At 46.4% G+C, this 22,600-nt stretch overlaps 1 protein-coding gene across 3 annotated transcripts in view; it reads right to left on the bottom strand.

Annotated features, from left to right (window-relative positions):
- LOC123517767 (protein rhomboid-like) overlaps nucleotides 1-22,600 on the bottom strand; it is a 281,348-nt gene that overhangs the window by 179,897 nt on the left and 78,851 nt on the right. For 2 of the 3 annotated variants that reach the window (XM_045278196.1, XM_045278195.1), the window contains exons 5-6: nucleotides 12,006-12,169; nucleotides 1,514-2,117 (exon numbers count right to left, since the gene is read on the bottom strand). In XM_045278196.1, the coding sequence (XP_045134131.1) occupies nucleotides 2,021-2,117; nucleotides 12,006-12,169 (261 nt within the window). In that variant the 3' untranslated portion in view covers nucleotides 1,514-2,020. Of the gene's footprint in view, nucleotides 1-1,513; nucleotides 2,118-12,005; nucleotides 12,170-22,600 lie in introns of those variants that run through there. The other variant, XM_045278199.1, reaches the window with a different exon arrangement.

Here is a 22,600-nt window from a genome sequence, read left to right as displayed (position 1 = left end):
GTTGTCTCGCGTCTCGGAGGGCAATAAAGGGTAACTTCTCCCCTCAGCGGCTCCCCTCGGCACGCGTCACTGGGAGGCGAAGGGAGGGAAGGGGAGGGGAGAGTGAGGGACGAGGCACTGGCGGAGGGCGAGGGGAGAAGGGATGCGAGGGGAGAAAAGGGAGGCGTATAGTGGAGGCATTAAAGGTAACAATACCCGAAGGAGGGAAGGAGGAAGATTTAGCAGGGTTTCTTCTGTGTCTGAGGGAGAGAGAGAGAGAGAGAGAGAGAGAGAGAGAGAGAGAGAGAGAGAGAGAGAGAGAGAGAGAGAGATGTGGGAGGAATGTAATTATGAAGACTTTGAGGGCAACAACGTTACGCTCAAACTTATTAAACTCTCTCTCTCTCTCTCTCTCTAAAGGATTCACACTCCAATAAGAAAACCTGGTGGTGGCCTTAAAAACACTGCATGCAAAAACTTTACCACCTGTACTGTGTCATTTATATTTCTCCTTCTTTCTTCCTTCCTTCCTTCCTTCCTTCCTTGAGAGAGGCGGAGAGGTGTTGGGAGGAGGAGGAGGAGGAGGAGGCCTGAAGAGCACCTGTGATGTGTCCCTTGATAGTAGTCGCTTCCACCGCTCCCTCAAGTGTAAACAAAGGCGATAAGAATAAACTTTTTTCAGTGTTTTTATCCCACGGGTTGCCAGAAAAAGAAAGAGAGAGAGAGAGAGAGAGAGAGAGAGAGAGAGATACAGACAGACAGACAGACAGACAGACAGACAGACTGACAGACAGATTAGGCAGACAAACTGATACATGTTACAATATACAAAGACTAAATAAATAATAGGAATATAAGTAGATTCTCAGTATCGTAATGGGTCAACAAATGCGCTGCTGCCTCTACTGTTGTGTTGCTCTTCCTTTGTGTTCCTTTGTGTGTTGCGGAAGTGTGTGGTGCGGCAGGAAGCAAGGAAGTAGCTTTCGTGTTCTGTGCACGAATATCATGTGTTGTGCTGCATGATACACACTCTCTCTCTCTCTCTCTCTCTCTCTCTCTCTCTCTCTCTCTCTCTCTCTCTCTCTCTCTCTCTCTCTCTCTCTCTCTCTCTCTCTCTCTCTCTCTCTCTCTCTCTCTCTCTCTCTCTCTCTGTGTTTCTTTCTATGCACCATTCTCACTCTCACTCACTCACTTACTCACTCATTCACTCACTCACTCATTCACTCATTCAAGGATTTTTGTTCTTTATATATTTTCATCGCGTATTTTGCAATTTATTTTTTCCTCCTCCTCCTCCTCCTCCTGTTGGGTTGGGCAGATGGCCATGGCCTCACACACTCTCGGTCGACCGGAAGCTGCCTCGCCCTCACTGCATACTGATGAGAGGCTGAGGAGGAGGAGGAGGAGGAGGAGGAGGAGGAGGAGGAGGAGGAGGAGGGAGGAGGAGGAGGAGGAGGAGAAGTGAGATAAAGAAAAAAGAAAGGTCAAGAAGAAGAAGAAGAAGAAGAAGAAGAAGAAGAAAGCACTGAAGCAGTCCTCTATCCACCTATTGCCCGCTCACTCACCCACACACACATACACATACACACATACACAACTTTCTCATCACTTTTCTCTGACATGACAAGAAAATGAAATCTCAGGAGCTCCGCATGTGTGTCTTGAGCTGCACCTTGACGCTGCCTTGATGAGAGACAAATAGAGAGACAGGAACAGAGAGAGAGAGAGAGAGAGAGAGAGAGAGAGAGAGAGAGAGAGAGAGAGAGAGAGAGAGAGAGAGGCTCCTCACACACCCTCACGCTGCATTCTCCATAGGCTGGGGACGTGATGCGCAGCGTGTAGCTTGGCGGGATGTGTCAGCGTTATGCTGGGTGAACCTCCGCGGCAAAGCTGTTATGGTGGGCTGCATTTCCACACCAAATACTGCAACTCACGCCAGGCCGGCCGCACTTTTGACTGGTTTTCGCATATCACTCCCAGCCCAGTGAAGCTGAAAATCTCCCGCCCATCTCTCAAGTCTTGAGCGAGGATTCTTAGTGACTTAGCCTTGAGTGAGGCCACCGGGAGAGTGTAGTGCAGGCAAAGCCGAGACCGCCTTTCCCTCCTGTTCTCCCAAGCAACCAACATCCTCTCTTCGCCTAGGGATGAAAAAAGACCAGAAGTAATAACAATAAAAGGAAGAAATTTGATTTTCTGAACGTTCTTTAAAAGCAGGTTGTAAAAAGGTTACTTAATGTTGCAGACTGCCGCTGTTCGCCTCGCCCTGATTCATGGCCTACCTCACTGCACCTGCACGTCCCCGGCGGCCACACGTCACCCAGCACGTGGCTCCAACACGTCCTCATCTCACTCGGCGTGCACGGGTATGACGCACTACGTAGGTGTGTCCCGTGCCGTGCACTCTGCCCGGCATTCTCACTACCTCCGTTGTCACGCCACACTAGGGCTAGCTGGCCCGTCGCGTCTCTTTCCCTGAGTGGTAAAGATCTGCGCCAGTTCGCCACACATCAGGAACAATTCTTCCCTGAGCGGTCTTCTCTCTGTGTGTTCGGAAGCCTCTCCCTCACCTTTCCGGTTCATGGAAATAGAATAATATGTACTACATCTACTTGGAGGTCAGTGTCAGCGCACACACCCCACAGCCTGTATAAAGCGACGCCTCGGGGCAAGTACTGACAACATTCCAGAGTGACGGTCATCGCCGCCGCCAGCAGCCCCGCAAGCCACGCAGGCAGGCCTCAGTGACCCCGTGAATCAGGTCGTCACCGCCCAGACTGTCGGTCACACCGCACCGGAGCTTCAGCCTTGCCCCGAGCGACATGCTTCCGTCCCGCCGTCACCTCACTGGCCCACAACAGCCGTGCCTCGCACAACACCAAACACAGGTCCGTCCATCACCGACCGCCACAAAACCCAGCACACACTCATCAGGAAACAACGCCGACGCTTCGAGGAAAACGGTCACTGCCAACCCTTCACTTCACTGATCTCCACTTTTTACCAAGCTGAATAAGAGTTGTAATCATTGCTGCTGCATCACCACAACAAAAAGTAAACATTAAGATATATAATACAACGGACCGTCAGGAAGCAGCAGCACAAGCATCTTATCACATAGGAATGAAGAATGACCCGCTGAGTCTCTCTAAACATTTAAGTACACGTTTATAATTGACATTCCTCTTGCACATGTACGTACGTACCTCGCCTTCCAGTCTTACTGTTACAACTTCTTTGATTCAGCTACTCGGCAGCCCCGAGCCAGGCCACATGTGACTGTTACACTAGACACCCCTTGCAACCTAAACACACGTTAACACACATCCTCACCCACCCATCCCCCAACCACACCCCTTCACACACACACACACACACACACACACACATACACTATCAATGATTGTGAATGGATGCTAATAGGTATGCTGAAACACAATACAACGTGTGTGTTTGTGTGTGTGTGTGTGTGTGTGTGTGTGTGTGTGTGTGTGTGTGTGTGTGTGTGTGTGTGTGTGACCGCGCGAGCGCATGAATTATTCGGCTGAGTAGCATCCGGTGAAGGGAGGGACTGAGAGTGGGTGTGTTGTTGAGGAGGAGGGGAAAGAGGAGGATTACATAGGATAACCAAACAACAGCAGACCTTCATGTACTTGCATGGTTCTTTGGACACTAATTCTAACCAATTACTGGGTAAAGAGGTAGGGGGAGGAGGGAGAGGAGTGTAGAGGGAGAGAAGGATGAGGATGAAGATGAGGAAGAGAAGGAGAAGGAGGAGAAGGAGGAGGAGGAGGAGGAGGAAGAGGAGGAGGAGGAGGAGGAGGAGGAGGAGAGAGAGAGAGAGAGAGAGAGAGAGAGAGAGAGAGAGAGAGAGAGAGAGAGGGCATCTACCTTTCTCACCTGAGCACCTCGCACACACCTGTCTTCAGCCTCTGATTGGCTCCTCTAATGAGCGACACACATCCTTTGCAGACACACACACACACACACACACACGCTCGGTAGCTCAGTGGTTAGAGCCCTGACTTCACAAGCCAGAGGACCGGGGTTCGATTCCCCTGCCGGATGGAGATATTTGGGTGTGTCTCCTTTCACGTGTAGCCCCTGTTCACCTAGCAGTGAGTAGATACGGGATGTAAATCGAGGAGTTGTGACCTTGTTGTCCCGGTGTGTGGTGTGCCTGGTCTCAGGCCTATCCGAAGATCGGAAATAATGAGCTCTGAGCTCGTTCCGTAGGGTAACGTCTGGCTGTCTCGTCAGAGACTGCAGCAGATCAAACAGTGAAACACACACTCACACACACACACACACAGAGAGAGAGAGAGAGAGAGAGAGGTGTGTGTGTGTGTGTGTGTGTGTGTGTGTGTGTGTGTGTGTGTGTGTGTAAATGGCACACATTTCTACATGGCAATTAACAAATTATTTTTCTCATCACACAAATTGCTCTCTCAATCATAGTTCTTTGGCGAGTACAGAAGATAAAATTTTGTGTATACAAGGGCACAAACACATCTATTATTATGCACACTGACGTTTCTCCTATGACACACTTCTATGACGTTCAAAACAAAGAAAACTCAGATTTTCACCCAAACTCTGAAATTCTGTTCTTCTTAACGAAAACACCACAATGCACATCAAAATCAACATCAATACTCGCATGTTTTGGTCGAGAGTGTCACCGTAAGCGAGGTTGGTGTTCCGCGAGACATGAAGACACGTTTGCTTGAGGGAATAAACACACTACAGATTCTTAAGGGAAACAGCACATCAAGGTTAGCATCAGTATGTGGTTGTTCTGCTGCCCAGTGTCATCATTAGCGTGGCTGGGATGGCATACGAGTACGAGGCTTGTCCGATTTGGGCCGCACCAACTCATAACTTGTTCTGCCAGCGCGCCGGCCACGGCTTCTTAAGGCGCTGGTGTGCATGGCAGCAGCAGCAGCAGCAACTTCCTGCCACGCCCACCACGGAACTAAGAGTCAAATAACAGCACACCAATGTCCTGCTGATGTGTAGCGGGACGGAAAAGGAAAAAAAAATCAAATAAAAACTTCAGGCACGAAATTTCCCATTATTTGTCTTTTTTGTAAGGGTGAGAAACTGCCCAGGTAATTAATTTCAGTAGACCAGCTCTGACGTATTGGTTCCCGGTGTCACGTGATGCAGGAGTCAAGATGGATGAATTCATCGTCAGTTGTTGAGATGGAGGGGTGTGCCGCAGGGTGGTGCATGGTGTAGAGGGCTGCCAAGGCGCGTCACGGAGCACGCAGGCCTGGGTAAATGTTCCCAATGCTCTCTTCGTTCACGTGATGTAAGAAAAATAAATAAATAAATAAAATAACCTCCCTTGTGACTCTGCACTAACAATAGTCTGATTACTGAGTCTATTCCTGTCACCAGGCACTCCGTTTGAGGAAGACAAGACCAACACAACAATATTAAGCAACAAGGAAGAGGGAAGCACAAACAACTGTCGATGTAGCTCAGGCTGTATGCAATCAACAGTAAAGAGTTTAAGGAATAAAGAGTCCAACTGTTACCTCCACTTACAGTTTCGTGCGTGGGTAATGCAAGGTTTGATTGGTTTTCAAGGGAGTTTGCATGATTTTAGTGATACTTCAACAAAATTCAATACATTTTGGGAGTTTTCAAGGTGCAACGCAAGCAATGACACTAATGCGGGCCCTAACAAGCCGGTAATGGATTGCATGTAGGTGAAACTGAAACACACGAACAAATAGGAGAGTTTATTTAAACACTACGCTGAACTGAAGCAAAATTAGGAAAATTTTGTTAGAGTGGCTGAACTGACGCAGAATAACGATTAATCTCGGAACATACGTAAAATAAGGAAGGAGGAAGGAAGGAAAGGCTGTGTAAGGGACACCACTCTCATAAGTTACAGAACCTTAGGTTGTAGTGTTATGAAGGAATATTTCGCAGTGTCTCCCTTCCTCCTTCCCTTCTTCCTTCTTTTCCTCGCCTTCTCTTCGTCCCTCCCGCTTTGCCTTGCTTTCCTCCCTCTACCTCGACACCTGCACACGCACGTGGTTATTATGTAAATTCACCAATAAAAAAATTATGAACGTGATACTTTTCCTGATATTCTCGTCTGGGTATACAGGAGAGGGAAGAGGAGGAGGAGGAGGAGGAGGAGGAGGAGGAGGAGGAGGAGGAGGAAATTAGAAAGGAAAGAAAAGTGACGAGGAGGAAATGGAACACAAAAGAATACAAAGAAAGTCCAGGCAGCAACAGACCCTGAGATTCTTACTAGAGTAACTATGTATCGTATTTCAAACTAATAGTGAGAGAGATAGAATATCACAGACGAAGGCCCCTCCCCACCCCCTACCTCTTCCCTCCAGCTGAAGCTAATTAGATCAAAAGGGTATTATTTTATATGAGGGTGGGAAAAAGAAAAAAAAACGTTGAATTTGAGAAGAGAGTGGAAGAGAGGTGATGTGTACTTGCACCACATCTAATCAACACACAGTCCTATCATTAGAGTGACGTGATGAGGTGCTTTCTCTTCTTTAAATTTGATTGTGTGGGATACATTCTAACTAGATGACTATAGTGATACCTTGGGGAGGAGGAGGAGGAGGAGGAGGAGGAGGAGGAGAAGGAGGAGGAGGAGGAGGAGGAGGAGGAGGAGGAGGAGGAGGAGGAGGAGGAGGAGGAGGAGGAGAAGGAGGCTTTTTATATTGTTGCTATTATTATATATTTTTTTTGTATAATATCAATCTAATACTACCGTCATTATATACTATTATCTCTCTCTCTCTCTCTCTCTCTCTCTCTCTCTCTCTCTCTCTCTCTCTCTCTCTCACGTCAAGCCAGTAAATAAAGGCAACCCATTAACCCGTTGACTGGCTGATCAAAATGGCCGACGGAGGAAAAGAGAGAGAAAGCGGAGGAGAAACACCCGCATACCCAAGCACCTTCCTGCCTTCCCTCCATTCCTCACCTCCCTCCTCCCTCCCTCCTTCCCTCCTTTCCTACATTTTTTTTTCTTTTACCAATTCTTGTAGTTTCCGATTAGTCTCTCTCTCTCTCTCTCTCTCTCTCTCTCTCTCTCTCTCTCTCTCTCTCTCTCTGTCACACCTCATATTTTCAGAATCAGTCATCAAATAAGGATCTCTCCTCTTCCTCCTCCTCCTCCTCCTCCTCCTCCTCCTCCTCCTCCTCCTCTATTGGACCCTAAAACTTCCACACACACACACACACACACACACACACACACACACACACACACACACACACACACACACACACACACACCTGTCACCAGGATGATCCCAAACACACCTTAAGAATTTCCCTCATTCCAAATAAGCTTTTCCGTCAAATTCCTCATGAGGCATTGCGACACACACACACACACACACACACACACACACACACACACACACACACACACACACACACACACACACACACACACACACACACACACACACACACACACACACACACACACACACACAAAGCGCTCCGTGACACGCGACTTGGCCTAAGGTCATGGCACTTCCGGCAACCTGACCTCCCTTCCCCTATACAATCCTTGCCCCGCCCCTGCCACGCCACTGACATGGCCTAACCTGACCTAACACGTCTAAAGTTACCTTCCCTCGGGGCCTCATAGCGTGTCTTGCCCCTCATATCAATAAACACTTCAATAAACACGTAACAAATCATATAACATACAAAACAGTGCCTCGTTTTGTCACTGGTGGAGTAAATCCGTGTTTTTGATTGAGTAATCCCAGACTTCCGGCCCTGTTGTCCTCCTCCTCCTCCTTATTTACTCATGGCTGGTCACACGTGGACAGGAAGGACACGTGACCAATATCCTGTAAGACGACCTGGCTGACCTCTCAAGGCATGGTAGCGGCTGTGTGTGTGTGAGGTCACTGTGACGAAATGTGCCCGCGGGAGGGAGAGGGGAAGGAAGAAGGAGGGAGATATGTGGTGGTGGTGATGGTGGTGGTGATGGTGGTGGTGACGGTGGTGGTGGTGGAGTAATATTTTTAGAGTTGTGTGTCTCGTTCATTCCTGTTCTTGACTTCCTCTTCTTTTATATCTTTTTTTCCTCTCTTTGCTTTTATCATTTTTGTTAACTTTCTTTCTTTTCTTCTTACTTTTCTTGATTTCTTCCTCCCTCTTCTCCTCCTCCTCCTCCTCGTTAGCCTCTGAATAAACGACCAATATTAACTACATTGATAAGCCACGAGAGAGAGAGAGAGAGAGAGAGAGAGAGAGAGAGAGAGAGAGAGAGAGACCCCATAACCGCCCCCTCTGCCGCCTCCACCATTGACTTTTTTTCCTGGGTGGCTGCAGGCAGGTTCTGGGTTCACGGAGATAAGGGAAAAATGTTGCCAGGTTCAGAGCAGCTCGACTTCCTGTGTAGCATTGCTCGACGCCTGGTGAAGTGAAACATTTGGAAGAGTTAACCCTTTCAGTACTGGAACGCATTTTCACCATGAGTTTTGGGTATGATTAGACGGTTTTATTTACATTAGGAAGGGTCTATGGAGGTCACAAGATTAATGGTCAGTCTTCACTATCTTAATCCCCACACACGTTTCTGAAGCTGTACAAAATCACCAAATAGTAAGTAGAATGAATAAGGAAACGTGTCACGGGAGTTGGAAAAGTCAAGAAGAAATTGGCTCTCATAAGGAGTGATGGACGAATGGAAGAGAAACAGTAATCAAGGTAACTAAATAGTGATGAACCATATGAGAGAGAGAGAGAGAGAGAGAGAGAGAGAGAGAGAGAGAGAGAGAGAGAGAGTACATTTATCCTCATCACCACATTCATTGCCCTCTCATTTTCCCCTCTTGTCCCCCTTTTCATCTTATCCCAGCTCTCTCTCTCTCTCTCTCTCTCTCTCTCTCTCTCTCTCTCTCTCTGGACATCTCACTTTCCCCTTCACTCACTTTAATGGTTTCCTCACCCTCCTCCCCTCTCCATTCACCACTCTCTCTCTCTCTCTCTCTCTCTCTCTCTCTCTCTCTCTCTCTCTCTCTCTCTCTCTCATCCACACACAAACACTTACTAACACATCCACCCATCAATTAGCTACCGACCCTCCACCAACCTAAAGCTCACTCATTAATACCCATCCACTAAACCACATCCACATCCATACACCCATCTACTCTCTTGCACCAAACCACCCTCCACACACCACTACCCACTTCTAGCTTCTCTCTCCACTTCATTTCTCTTCATGCTTCCCTCCCCCAGTGCCTTCTTTCTTTCCTTCCTTCCTTCCTTCCTTCCTTCCTTCCTTCCTTCCTTCCTTCCTTCCTTTCTTTCTCCCCTCAGACTCCTGCTGGGGGAAAAACAGCCGCTGTGTAAATACCTGGTTTCTGGAGCGTTTCTGGGCCTTATTGGATGCGATACCTTTATGAGGGAGGAAATGGAGGGATGGAGGAAAGGAAGGGAGGGAGGGAAGGGTACAAGAGGAAGAGAAGGAAGGAGTTATGAGAGCGTGGAAAGGAAAGAGATGAAGGAAAAGTAATTAAGTGATCAGGTGATGAACGAATGGTTGGGGAAAGAAGGAAATTGGAAGTGTGTGTGTGTGTGTGTGTGTGTGTGTGTGTGTGTGTGTGTGTGTGTGTGTGTGTGTGTGTGTGTGTGTGTGTGTGTGTGTGTGTGTGTGTGTGTGTGTGTGTGTGTGTGTGTGTGTGCATCAAAATTTAAACACTACTTTTTTTTATTTTTTTGTAAGAATCCCTATTGAGAGAGAGAGAGAGAGAGAGAGAGAGAGAGAGAGAGAGAGTGAGAGAGAGAGAAGGAGACAGTGACACGTGTCCTCATAAAGCCAAGACTCTGGTTAGGATTTCTTCACGACAGACTCAACCACAAAACACAACTCTCTCTCTCTCTCTCTGTCTCTCTCTCTGTAGTAATAGTAATGGTAGTGGCGGTGGTAGTAGTAGTAGTAGTAGTAGTAGTAGTGGTAGTAGTAGTGGTGGTGGTGGTGTAGCAGTGGCAATGTTCGTGGTAGCAACAGCGGCAGCAGTGGTGGTGGTGGTGGTGGTGGTGGTGGTGGTGGGTAGTAGTGGTAGTGGTGGTAGTGGTAGTAGTGTAGTAGTGGTGGTGGTAGTAGTAGTAGTAGTAGTAGTAGTAGTAGTAGTAGTAGTAGTAGTAGTAGTAGTAGTAGTAGTAGTAGTAGTAGTAAAAGTAGTAGTACATTTCCCCTTCATATGTTGATAAGAAATATTATTCCCCAAGCAGTAATTTGTTTGGCCTTCCTCGACACTTTCATCTTTCCTCTCCCCTCCTCTTCCTTTCCTCCCTCCAGCACCTCATCCTCCTCCTCCTTTCCTCCCTCCAGCGACTCACACTGCTCCTCCCCTCATCTTCCTCCTCCTTTTCGTCCCTCCTTTCCTCCCTCAGTGCCTCACCTCCCTTACTTTCCCTGCTCCCCTTCATCCTCTGCCCCCTCTCATGGGATCCACACCTCACCACAAGCCATTTCTCCTACAGACGGCTAGCACCCCTTGAGAAAACAGCCTTCTCTTCTTTCATTTAACACTGAAGCAACACCAAGGCACACTCATTACTGTGCTGGAATACGAGTTGGCTATGTCATGTTCACTTTATAATTTGTGGGAGTGAGATGTCGTATTTAAGAACATAGATGAAGTTGGAAAGAAGAAGAAGAAGAAGAAGAAGAAGAAGAAGAAGAAGAAGAAAAGTAGCAGTAGGCTAGTAGTAGTAGTAGTAGTAGAAGTAGTAGTAGTAGTAGTAGTAGTAGTAGTAGTAGTAGTAGTAGTAGTAGTAGTAGTAGTAGTAGTAGTAGAAGTAGTAAAGGAAGAAGAAGAAAAAGAAGAACAAGAACAAGAACAAGAAGAACAAGAAGAAGGAGAACAAGAAGAAAAAAAGAGAAAAAAAATGAGAGGGTTATAATGTAGAAGAGTATTTTCTTACTAGTACAAAATATATAATAGTCATGGAAGGAATCAGTTTTCTGCCTCCCAGCGAGAGAAAATGGACCACTGCAGGGTATACTTCGCCTCGCCTTCCACTCGGCCGGCACTTTCACTGCCTCTCCTCGGCTAGAACACAGCACACCCACGCAGCAACGCCACAACATAACAATGAACGTTATAAGATTTACCTGGTAGTCCATAGAAAAAAACACCATAGCCACAGACATCTTTCCCTCAATCACCACCAGCAATCACACCTTAATAAGCATGACAAACGATGCCTTTCAGCTCAATATCAGGTAAAAAGAGTATACAGGAAGCTATAAGTTGAAAGAGATACATATCCTTTCCTCACTCATAACATCTTCAAGTATCAGGTCACCATTATGGACACAATACACGATGCTTTACACGTCAATGGAACGGACTCAGTAATTATATTATTGGTGCTGAGTCAATAGGGAGCTTTAATCCCTTCAATACTGGGACACATTTATACCTTGAGATTTGTTTACGATTAGATCATTTTATTGATATTAGCAATGGTCTATAAAGGTCAGAAGAGTAATGGCCACAGTCTTCACTATTTTAACCCCGTACATGAGTTTCTGAAGATGTATGAAATCACCAAAAAGTAAGCAGAAAGAATATGGAAACGCGTCATAGTACTGAATGGATTAAAAGAAGATTAGACAAATTTATGGATGAGAATGATAGATGAAATTGAGTAGCTCTGCTCATACAGGGACTGCCAGCTTCCCTCATTTTCTTACGCATGTTCTTATGTCAACATTAGGTAAATAAACTTCAACAGAGAGGAGCGGGGATGCCAACAGTCAGGAACAAAGGCACGAAAACATTTTGCTACACATCTTTGTTTTGCGCCTTCCTTTGATACGTCCTCAATTTTGTTAATGAGACCTGTGTACCTGCGTGAGTGAATGTGGGAAGAGGGATTGATTGATTCATTACCTTCATCTTTACCCACGCCCCGCCCCGACCACACCCACACTGCGCCACACTGCATTTCACTTCCCTCAGGCAGCAGGAACAACACAACAAACTCTCCTGGATACTCACCACATTGACGAAGTCCTGAAGGTGATGGCGGTGGTGGTCGGCGTGAGGGACTTGGCTGCCAGTTGCTCCCGCTTGTGCAAGTCCACTGCCGCCACGAACTCCGGGTGGACCAGGGCGTTTCGGAAATCTGGCCACGGAATCTCGCCAAATCCCTCCAAGTCAAACTGTGGAGGAGGAGATGATACGTCATTCAGAGTTGTGATTGTAGTATGTAGTGAAAAAATATCCTTACCATATCGTTTTTATGTAAGAGGGGAAGACTGGACAAGGGGAATACAAAACGAAAAAAAAAGGCCCACTTAGTTGCCTCTTCCCATGTAGATCCGAGAGTTAGCCCCCAAAAAAGGGATAAATGTCTTGAAATCCCCCTCTTAAATGAAGTCAAGTCATAGGAAGCAAGCAGGGAGTTCCAGAATTTACCAGAATATAATAATGCATACTGCACTTACATTTAAAAAGACATGTTAGGAAATTCGTTCTCAAATGGAGAATAAGCGAATAGAACAGACTCAGTCATCAGGTTCTTATTACGAGGCAACTTTTACAAAGAAGACTAGACAGATTTTCGGATGTAGATAATAGCTGGAATTAAGCAGACATATTTTATACAAGGCTTGCCATGTGTAGAACTGCTGGCTTTGTGCAGCTTCCCTTATTCTCTTGGATCATGTTCTGCAGAGGGAGGAAGGTGTGGGTGTGGGTGAGGGTGAGGGTGAGGGTGGGGAGGTTAGTCAAGGCGATACATGTGCATTCATCTTTATCTCCTTGTTCCTCATTTCACTACATGCTCGTCCTTCACCGCTGCCTCGCCCTCTCCTTCACCGCGTATCGAAGGAGGGAAGCTGGAAAGGACAATGCAGCCACGTATGTGAGGAGACACTCTTCTGCAGAAGTACTATGTTTTGCAGATGTAGAGGACAATGAATAGTGCTAAGTGGTAGCATGGCTGAGTAGAACACAACTGCTAATCACATTTCAATGTTCAACTTGTAATACTACAAGAGGGAGACATTGTGTTGCAAGGGAAAGGGGCAGGTATGAAGGGTCAGTGTTGGCGGGTGCATGCTAAACAAGATTCCAGAGGTCCAGGGAGGCAGGCTCCAGGCTCCAGGGTGGCAGGCTCCAGGGTGATAGGCTCCAGGGTGGCAGGTTACAGGGAGGCAAGCTCCTGGGGGGGTCATGGTTCAGGAAGCAGTGGGACACGAGCGTCTCTTTACAAGGTTCACTGACTCTCACTACTTCCTTTCGCCGTCATTATCTTTCTCCAATTTCTCTTTCCTACTTTACAAACATACACACACACACACACACACACACACACACACACACACACACACACACACACACACACACACACACTTGGCATAAAAAGTGGAAGTCCAAGGTACACTGAGGATGGAAATTAGCAAGCCCTAATGAACTGAGGCCGAGTTTATTGTTAAAGCGTTCACTCAGCTAATAACAAAGGGCTCAATTATCCACAGCCGCCGCCACCACCACTATCACCGCCGCCGCCGCTGCCCCTAGCACACCTGGCGGGCGTGAGTCTGGTTGACGCGTCGCGGTGGTCGGCGCAGCCAAATGAAGGGTGACTTGTAATAGTGGCGACGGGCGGCGAGCGACGGGCGGCGGGCGGAGGCTTGCCATGGTCTGGTGGCGGCCGGAGCCAACACTCCGCCACTTGACGCGCCACTTTTGTCCCCGCCACACTGTCTTATTAAAGCAGTGGCCTTGAACAGGTGGCCCACGGAAACACACACACACACACACACACACACACACACACACACACACACACACACACACACACAGAGCGGCACAAAAAAGGCGGGATATCACTTGGCCGTAACGTGAGGTGGCCGCTACTAATGCATTACGCACACAGACGCGTGGCGCGAACCTCCACACACACACACACACACCTGGCCAGGGGTAGGTCGGTCCAAAATGTAATGATAGTAAAGGTCGTGGGAAGGAGTAGAAATTGGTTCAGCGAATTCGCCTGAGCCAACCCTCGCCTCCCTCAACAACAAAAGGGAAGCTGCTACAACCCATCAGGGCAAAACCTGCCACTACACGTTGAAAAAAAGTAAATAGATAAATAAACAAAATGCGTGTCACGTGGGTGGTTCAGACCGTGCCACCTTGTTAAGACTTGATCTTACTCTACAACACGCTTACACCTCCTTGACGGGGCCAGGTAAACGTGGCCTTCTACACACCAATACAACCTTCTGTGATGTACAAATCTGTGCTAGACAGGCTTAAGTCTTGTCCTTTGCAGGAATGTGGAATATAATAAATTAGGAAGTAATCTTTTATTTTTCTAGTTCTTGTTTGCAATTCTTATGTAAATCTGTATGACTGAACTACTACTAAATTACTACTGCTACTACTACTACTACTACTACTACTACTACTACTACTACTACTACTACTACTACTACTACTACTGCTACCACTACTACTATAGACAACAACAAACACACGAGAACCAAGAGATGCATGACGTCAGAGGCAGAAACCCGACACAAAGCACGAATCTGAGACACATGAGGCGAGGGAACACCGGGCCTTAGTCTGGTCTGAGAGCACCTGGAAGCACACACTTGAGGCCTCATTACTGATGCTGCCTGCGTGAGTCCCCTTGCCTGCTTCTGAGGACACCTAGCCACCTGCCAGACACTCTCTCCCACCCAAGAACAAGGGGTGGTAGGATGGAGGGAAGGGAAGTGAGAAAGACGTGAGAATATGGCAGGAAAGAGAGGAGGAGCGAAGGAAAAGGAGAGAAGGGAAGGGAAGGAAGAAAGGCAAAAAAAAGGGTATGAATAAAGGAAGGAGTGAAGGAAAGGAAAAGAGAAAAATCTACAAAAAGGAGGAGGGAAGAAAGTGAAGAGATAATAATAAGAAGGAGGAAGTTCAGGAATGAGAATAGGGAAGGAATAAATGGGGAATAAGAAAAGGATAGGAATGAGGGAAGAACGACAAAGGGAAGAATTGAAGAAGAAACATTAGGAAAAAAAGTAGGAAGATATTACTACTAATGATATACAAGAAGAAAATATGTGATAAAGACAATGAACAGAGGAAGAAATAAATAAAGCAGGTTATTAAGACTGAAGGGAAGGAGTAACTGAAGGAGAGAGAGAGAGAGAGAGAGAGAGAGAGAGAGAGAGAGAGAGAGAGAGAGAGAGAGAGAGAGAGAGAGAGAGAGAGAGAGAGAGAGAGAGAGAGAGAGAAGGGAGGGCATGCAGCCATAACCAAACAAGTAAGCACATACACACACACACACACACACACACACACACACACACACACACACACACACACACACACACACACACACAAGCATGAACCACCGCCCCGTGAGGCAGCCAGCCGTCACTCAGTCAGGAAGAGATCGAAGGTCAAAAACTAACTCGGAATTCACTCAACACACACAGGAACTGCTTTCATCCGCGAAGACAAAGTCGGCGGCGATTGTCTCGAGCCCAGAGCTTCGTCAAGACAATGGGCGGCGGGTAACGGGGAGCCATTATAGTCTGGTGCCATGTTGTGTGACCTTAACACCGAACAATACACTGGCTTCCCCGCTCTACGTAAAACATAAATTCTCCACGTATACCGCCACGAAAAAAGAGCAGGAAGTGTAATCACGTTTAAGACCATAGTCACTGTTGACCTGCCTCGGTGCCCGGCGCGGTGGCTGCACACTGCACAGCCTGCCACGCCAAGCTCGCCTTCCCGTGTAGGATCATTATATCCAGGGTGTCCTGTGAGTTGAAGTACATATTTTGCTATTCAATAATTCAAGTAATTCTAAGTGAAAAATGTTGTATACACATATGGTGTATTTTGCTTTATTTTGCGAGAAATTAAAAGTTAAAGTTAGTTGGCTTCAGTTCCGGTATCCATCACATCTGATGCTCTCCAGAACGTCAGCCAATTGAACCCAACTCCTCACTGTGGCTCCCCAACCACACCAGTAACCTCACAGTAAACAGCCTAAACTCACGAGCCCGAGCGAGACTCGATCTGCCGACCTAAGCAGTGGCAGGCCAGCGCGTAACCACTGTACCATCCACCAACGCCCCCACTCTCCCGGCGCGCTATTACTTCAATATTGCCAAAGCGACATTAAAGACGTAACAATAATCTTAATTAGTCATTTGCTGGCCTCTGCGAGTGACATATTGTGCTATGGCGTCCCTGTGTGGAGCGAGATAGAATGTAGCGAGGAGAGGTCTTCCAGCTCTTTACCAAGCAGTTCTACTTCCTCACCGTAAGTTTGTCTGTCCCAGTGCCACCTTGCTAACGCTTTCGTGTCTCCCCTAAAAATACCAGTCCCATCACAGAATACATTGAAATATTCACCCAAACAGCACCAGTTTATTAAAGGAGGAAGGGTTAAGGACAGGCAGCCTTACTGTAGCCGCCCGTCAAGCCAGCGGAGTCTCGCAGCACACAGGTGTTTTGCCCTGAGGAAGCCAATACTCTTATGGTTCTCGTATACACAGGCAATGTTCCCCACGCGTCTCACTCACACGGCCCTTCCTCATTATTCCTCGACCCCGTCCCGCTGCAGAAGACAACCTCTCTCCTTCACCGTGTGACTCCTGCTCTCTACCATACGACCCGCTAACCCCAGCCATTCACAGTGAATTGATTCCCAGAATTACACGACCTTACGATGTTATTGTGTTGTGTTCCTCGGCACGGCTCCAGCCAGGATGTTAACAGTTATACGGAAGAATGTTGCTCTCTGGTTCCTTTCACCTTGCAGCGTGGCACCGCGGTTGGGAGTGGGATCGCAAGGGAAAGCCGAGAGAGGTTCTTGAAGGAATCATTCTATTCCTCACTAGAACAAAGCTGGGAATGGAATCAGAGTATTCTTCACATAACTTTTTCTCTCACTACTGCGAGGCTGGGAATGAAATAACAAGGGAACACTGAGCCTTGGAGTAAGACTGGAGAACGTTCTTGAGGAAAAATTCCACTTCCTTACTTGTATTAGCATGAGAATGAGACCACAAGGGAATAGTGAGCCGCTGAAGGAGACTTGAGAGTGTTCTTGAGACAAATTCTACTCCTATATTACAACAAAGCTGGGATTGGGATCACAAGAGAACACTGAGCCATCGAGAGAGTGAGTATACACTGTTCCTGATAAAAAAAAATCCCTCCCACTCATTACACTGAGAGGTTAGGAATGAGTTCACAGGACAATACTAAGCCGTCGAAGAAGACTGAGACAAGCTGTGTTCTTTACTACAACAAGCCTCAGACTGAAGACAAGGGAATACTGACCCGCGGGGGTGGGACTGGAACAAGTACCACAGAACACCGAACACAGAACACTAGGATTGCAAGATAAAGGAAGGAAAAAACGGAGGAATAGAAAAAGAGAAACTGTAGGAAGAAGGAAAGGAAGGACGAAATGAACGGTAAGAGAAAGGAAAAGTAAGGAAAAATAAACTAAATGAAGCCAAAATAAATGGAAGGGAGAGAGAGAGAGAGAGAGAGAGAGAGAGAGAGAGAGAGAGAGAGAGAGAGAGAGAGAGAGAGAGAGAGAGAGAGAGAGAGAGAGAGAGAGAGAGAGAGAGAGAGAGAGAGAGAGAGAGAGAGAGAGAGAGAGAGAGAGAGAGAGAGAGAGAGAGGCAAGAAATTTCAGGAAAAGCAATACTATGTTGACTTATAGTGCAGTTGTTGAGGCAGTCTTTCCTTCCGGCAGACTACGAGGGCGGGAGTGTAGCCAAAAGGAAACACAAGGCTGCTGAAGGAAGAAAAATAGTCTTTCTTGAGATAGTCTTTCTTTTTGCCTCCCTAACGCATTACACTGAAGCCTCAAGGTAATGATATCTAACGACCAGGGGCACACACACACTCTCTCTCTCTCTCTCTCTCTCTCTCTCTCTCTCTCTCTCTCTCTCTCTCTCTCTCTCTCTCTCTCTCTCTCTCTCAACAATGCAGGCAGAGGACAAACACAACCACGAGGTCACGTTGCTGCAAAATGCGGTTCTGTTAATGTTCTCTTCCTGCACTATACCATCATCCTCTTGTTTGTCCTCCTCCTCCTCCTCCTCCTCCTCCTTCTCGTCTTTTTCTTCCTCCACCACCTTATTAAGATCATCATCACCACCATCATCATTCCAGAGCCATTGTTTATGTTCATTCTTTCCTCCTTTCTCTTTTCTTCTTTTTTTTTTTTCGTTTCCGTCGCCAAACCCAAGAATTTGTTTTGCTCTTCCATACCACCACTACCACCATCACCACCACCACCACCACCACCACCACCACCACCACCACCACCATCATCAACATCAACAGCAACAACAAGTTCTTTCCTCTCAGAATTCTCTTTACCCTTTTCTCCTACATGACTATCTTTTACCTCATCCTCCTTGTTTTTTTTCTCTTTTCACTCACTCATTATTCCTTTCCTCCTATCGTCTTGCCTCACCCCTCTTCCTCCTCCTCCTCCTCCTCCTCCTCCTCCTCCTCCTCCTCCTCCTCCTCCTCCTCCTCCTCCTCCTCCTCCTTCTCCTCTTCCAGAAAAAAAGTTGTCTCCTTTATCCTTATTTTCCTCTCATTCATCCTCTTCCATTTACTTATTTGTCTCTTTTCTTCTTTCTCCTTCTATCTTCTTGCCTCCTCCTTCCTTCTCCTCCTCTTCCTCCTCCCACTCCTCCTCTTTTATCCTCGTTATTCTTCTCATTCATCCTCTTCTGTTTACTCATTTGCCTCTTTCCTCTTCTTCCTCCTCCTATCCTCTTACCTTCTCCTCCTCCTCCTCCTCCTCCTCCTCCTCCTCCTCCTCCTCCTCCTCCTCCTCCTCCTCCTCCACAAAAAAAAAAAACACGCCCTCCTCACTTACGCAGCCAATTTTCCTCATTTCTGATGCTGCAATTACCTTCACATCGAGAGGAAAAAGAAAAAGAGAGAGAAAAAAAGGAAGAGAAAGGAGCGAAACACTGAAAATTTCTCCCCTTTGCTGTGACCTCAATGCAAGAACATTAGCGTGTCGCCGAGCTCGCTGTGACCCGGACTGCATTGTGCTGCTGTGACCTGCTGTGCGCTGCTGTATGTTGTGACCTGCCTTCCAAACCACAGCAATCTTCACTGCTACAGCCTGTTACAAGTTAAGAGTAAGAAGAGAAGAAGGAGGAGGAATAGAAGGAAGGTGTGAACGAAAAGATGAATGAGTGAGCCGCCGAACCGTTTATGAATGCAGGGTTGTCTATAGCTTTCCACTCAACAGATCAACTAGAAAGGAAAATAAGAATGAGATGCAATACTAGATACTGTTTTATATTGGTCACATTGTGTTAGACGTTATGTTGAGCTATGTCTTTATATTATAGAAGTATAGTAGTAATACTAATAATTGTTAACCTAATGTTTGTTACTTTGCATCTCCTAATCTTAAAAAAAAAAAAATACTTAGGTGACAGTATTATAATTTATGTGTTCCTAAGTCAACCTAACCTAACCTAACCAACTTCTTTATTTGAACCAATCGGAACTGTGTAACTTTCAATTTACTGTAAACATACACTTTTTGGTCAATAAAACTAACTACACTAACTATGAACAGTAAGGCAAGCTGCAACATGCCAACATGCATACACGTGGCAGTCCCTGTATAAAACATACCTATTTATTTACATCTATCATTCCTAATCATAAACTTGCCTATCCTTCTATTTCCACTATCATCTCACTCCACTCCACCTATCATCTCAGTCTACTCCACCTATCATCTCAGTCCACTCCACTCATCATCTCAGTCCACTCCACCTATCATCTCACTCCACTCTACATGAGAAACACGAACAATGCAAGAGCAAAAACTAGATCTAAGGTGGAAAGATGAAGAATAAGGAGAGAGAGAGAGAGAGAGAGAGAGAGAGAGAGAGAGAGAGAGAGAGAGAGAGAGAGAGAGAGAGAGAGAGAGAGAGAGAGAGAGAGAGAGAGAGAGAGAGAGAGATACTAAAAACGGACACTGACGAGAGGAAATAAGGAAGAGAAAAGGAGAAAAAATATATGTATAGGAATAGAGAAGAGAAAGAGCAAGAATGAATGAAAGTGATGCGAAAGGAATCAGAAAGACGGAGAGGGAAGGAAGGCAAAGAGGAAAAGAGAGAGTAACGAAGGAAAGGAGAATAAATGGAGATAAAAGAGAAACCGGGCATGAGACTGAGGAGTAATTTAAAGGAGAGAGTAAAATGTGGAGAAGGAAAAAGTGGACCAAGGCGGAAGTGAAATAATGAAAGAATGATGATTACTGGAAGAAAAGTATTTGATTGGCCACGAAATGCTTGTTGTTGTTGTTGTTGTTGTTGTTGTTGTTGTTGTTGTTAATATTGTCGTTGCTGTTGTTGTTGTTGCTGCTGCTTTTGTTGTTGTTGCTATTGTTGTTGTTGTTGCTGTTGTTGTTATCAATATTATTTTTTTTGTAATTATTGTTGTTGTTGTTAGTGTTGTTGTTGTTGTTGTTGTTGTTGTTGTTGTTGTTGTTGTTGTTGTTGTTGTTGTTGTTGTTGTTGTTGTTGTTGTTGTTGTTGTTGTTGTTGTTGTTGTTATTATTGTTAGTGTTGATGTTGTTGTTGTTGTTGTTGTTGTTGTTGTTGTTGTTGTTGTTGCTGCTGCTGCTGTTGTTGTTGTTGTTGATGATGAAGATGTGGTGGTGGTTAACAAACATTGACGGCATCATTCATCATCATTAACATCATCAACAATAACGATAACAATTGCACTAACCTCCACAACTACCCCTTCCCCACAACTACCACAACTTCCACAACTACCCCTTCCACCACCATCACCATCACATCACCACCACCACCACCATCATCACCACACAGAAGACGGCAGCGGTGGTGGTGGTGGCGGTAGTGGTGGTGGTGGTGGTGGTGGTGGTGGTGGCGGCGGCGGCAAACGGGGATGTGGAGCGATCAGTACAGGTAAGTGAAGGTCGTCAGCCGAATTCGAGAAAAAAAAGGTGGGGTGTTGGGGGCTGGCATGGCTGGGAGAGGGAAGATCACTGGAGGGGGTCATGGGGTCGTAGGAGGATAGGGGGTGGGGTTCATGGGAGATGTGGGGGAGGGGGTTCGTGAAGAGGGTCGTGGTCCTGGCAGACGAGAGTGTAAAAAGTAAGTTCAGGCTTGTCAATCAGGTGTGCGCTGGTCGTGCCTCAAAAGTTGAGGACCCGCAGCTGAAACAATGGTCTTGACACACGCCAATGAGAGAGGAGGAGGAGGAGGAGGAGGAGGAGGAGGAGGAGGAGGAGGAGGAGGAGGGGGATAAGAAAGGAAGAAGGGAATGAAAGACGGAAGGATAAAAGGACAGCAGGATGGAGGAGGAGGAGGAGGAGGAACAAGAAGAAGAACAAGAACAAGAAGAACAAGAAGAACAAGAAGAACAAGAAGAGTGGGAATAAGAAAGGAAGAAGGCACTGACAGACGGGAGGATAGCAGGACGGAAGGAGAGAGAAGCAGGAATGGATGGACAGAAACGCAGAGAGATGGTAAAGATGAACAAGTGGATGGAGGAGCAATGGAAAGAAGTGGACAGGGAGAGACTGGATAAAGGAAGAAAAAAAAGAGAAATAGAAGAAGAGAAACTGTAGGAAGAAGGAAAGGAAAGACGAAATGAAAGGAAAAGTATGGTAAATAAAGGCAAGAGAGAGAGAGAGAGAGAGAGAGAGAGAGAGAGAGAGAGAGAGAGAGAGAAAGAAAGAGAGAGAGAAGGGGGCAAGAGATTTCAGAAAAAGCAATACTGTGTTGACTTATAAGCTTCTCTCTCTCTCTCTCTCTCTCTCTCTCTCTCTCTCTCTCTCTCTCATCCGGAAATTAATGTCTGGTTCACATGAGTTTATTAACGAGTGGAAGATTTGATTTTTGCAGGATAACATTAATGATTGGTTCTGGTCCCGCCGTGTTTATTGCCGCCCAACCACACTGACCCAACTCACTCTCCTCCTATTCACGCACTTACACAGAATCTGATCATTTTTTCTCTCTCTCTCTCTCTCTCTCTCTCTCTCTCTCTCTCTCTCTCTCTCTCTCTCTCTCTCTCTCTCTCTCTCTCTCTCTCTCTCTCTCTCTCCTCCTCCTCCTCCTCCTCTCCTTCATCATCTTGTTCTTATTTTTCTTTTCTCCTTGTTTTTGTTCCTATTCTTCGTCTTCTTAATTTTTCCTCCTCCTTTTGCCTTGTTTTGTTCTCACTGGGTTTTTTTCATATTCTTGTTATTTTTCTGTCAAATCTATTGCTTGTGAATGTCAAAAAAGGTCTGAGAGAGAGAGAGAGAGAGAGAGAGAGAGAGAGAGAGAGAGAGAGAGAGAGAGAGAGAGAGAGAGATTTGTGAGTGGGGAAATTGCAGATAATGTTTTCCTAAAGTTCCTCCTTCAGAATTAACGGGTCGAAACGATGTCTGGGCGACCACTTCCGTTTGTGAGAGCTGAGAGGGAGATGGAGAGTCTGCAGAGGAGAGGTTGAGGCAAGGGAGAGGTAAGGGAAAGATGAGGACAAGCAAAGAGTGAAAAGATAAGGGAGAAGAAGAGAGGAGGAGGGAGTATTGAGGTGAGGAGGAGGAG

This window comes from Portunus trituberculatus, chromosome 42 (genome assembly GCF_017591435.1).
Source record: "Portunus trituberculatus isolate SZX2019 chromosome 42, ASM1759143v1, whole genome shotgun sequence".
Classification (NCBI taxonomy): Eukaryota; Metazoa; Arthropoda; class Malacostraca; order Decapoda; family Portunidae; genus Portunus; species Portunus trituberculatus.
The sequence above is the reverse complement of the archived record's forward strand: the minus strand, read 5'-3'. Positions and strand labels throughout refer to the sequence as shown.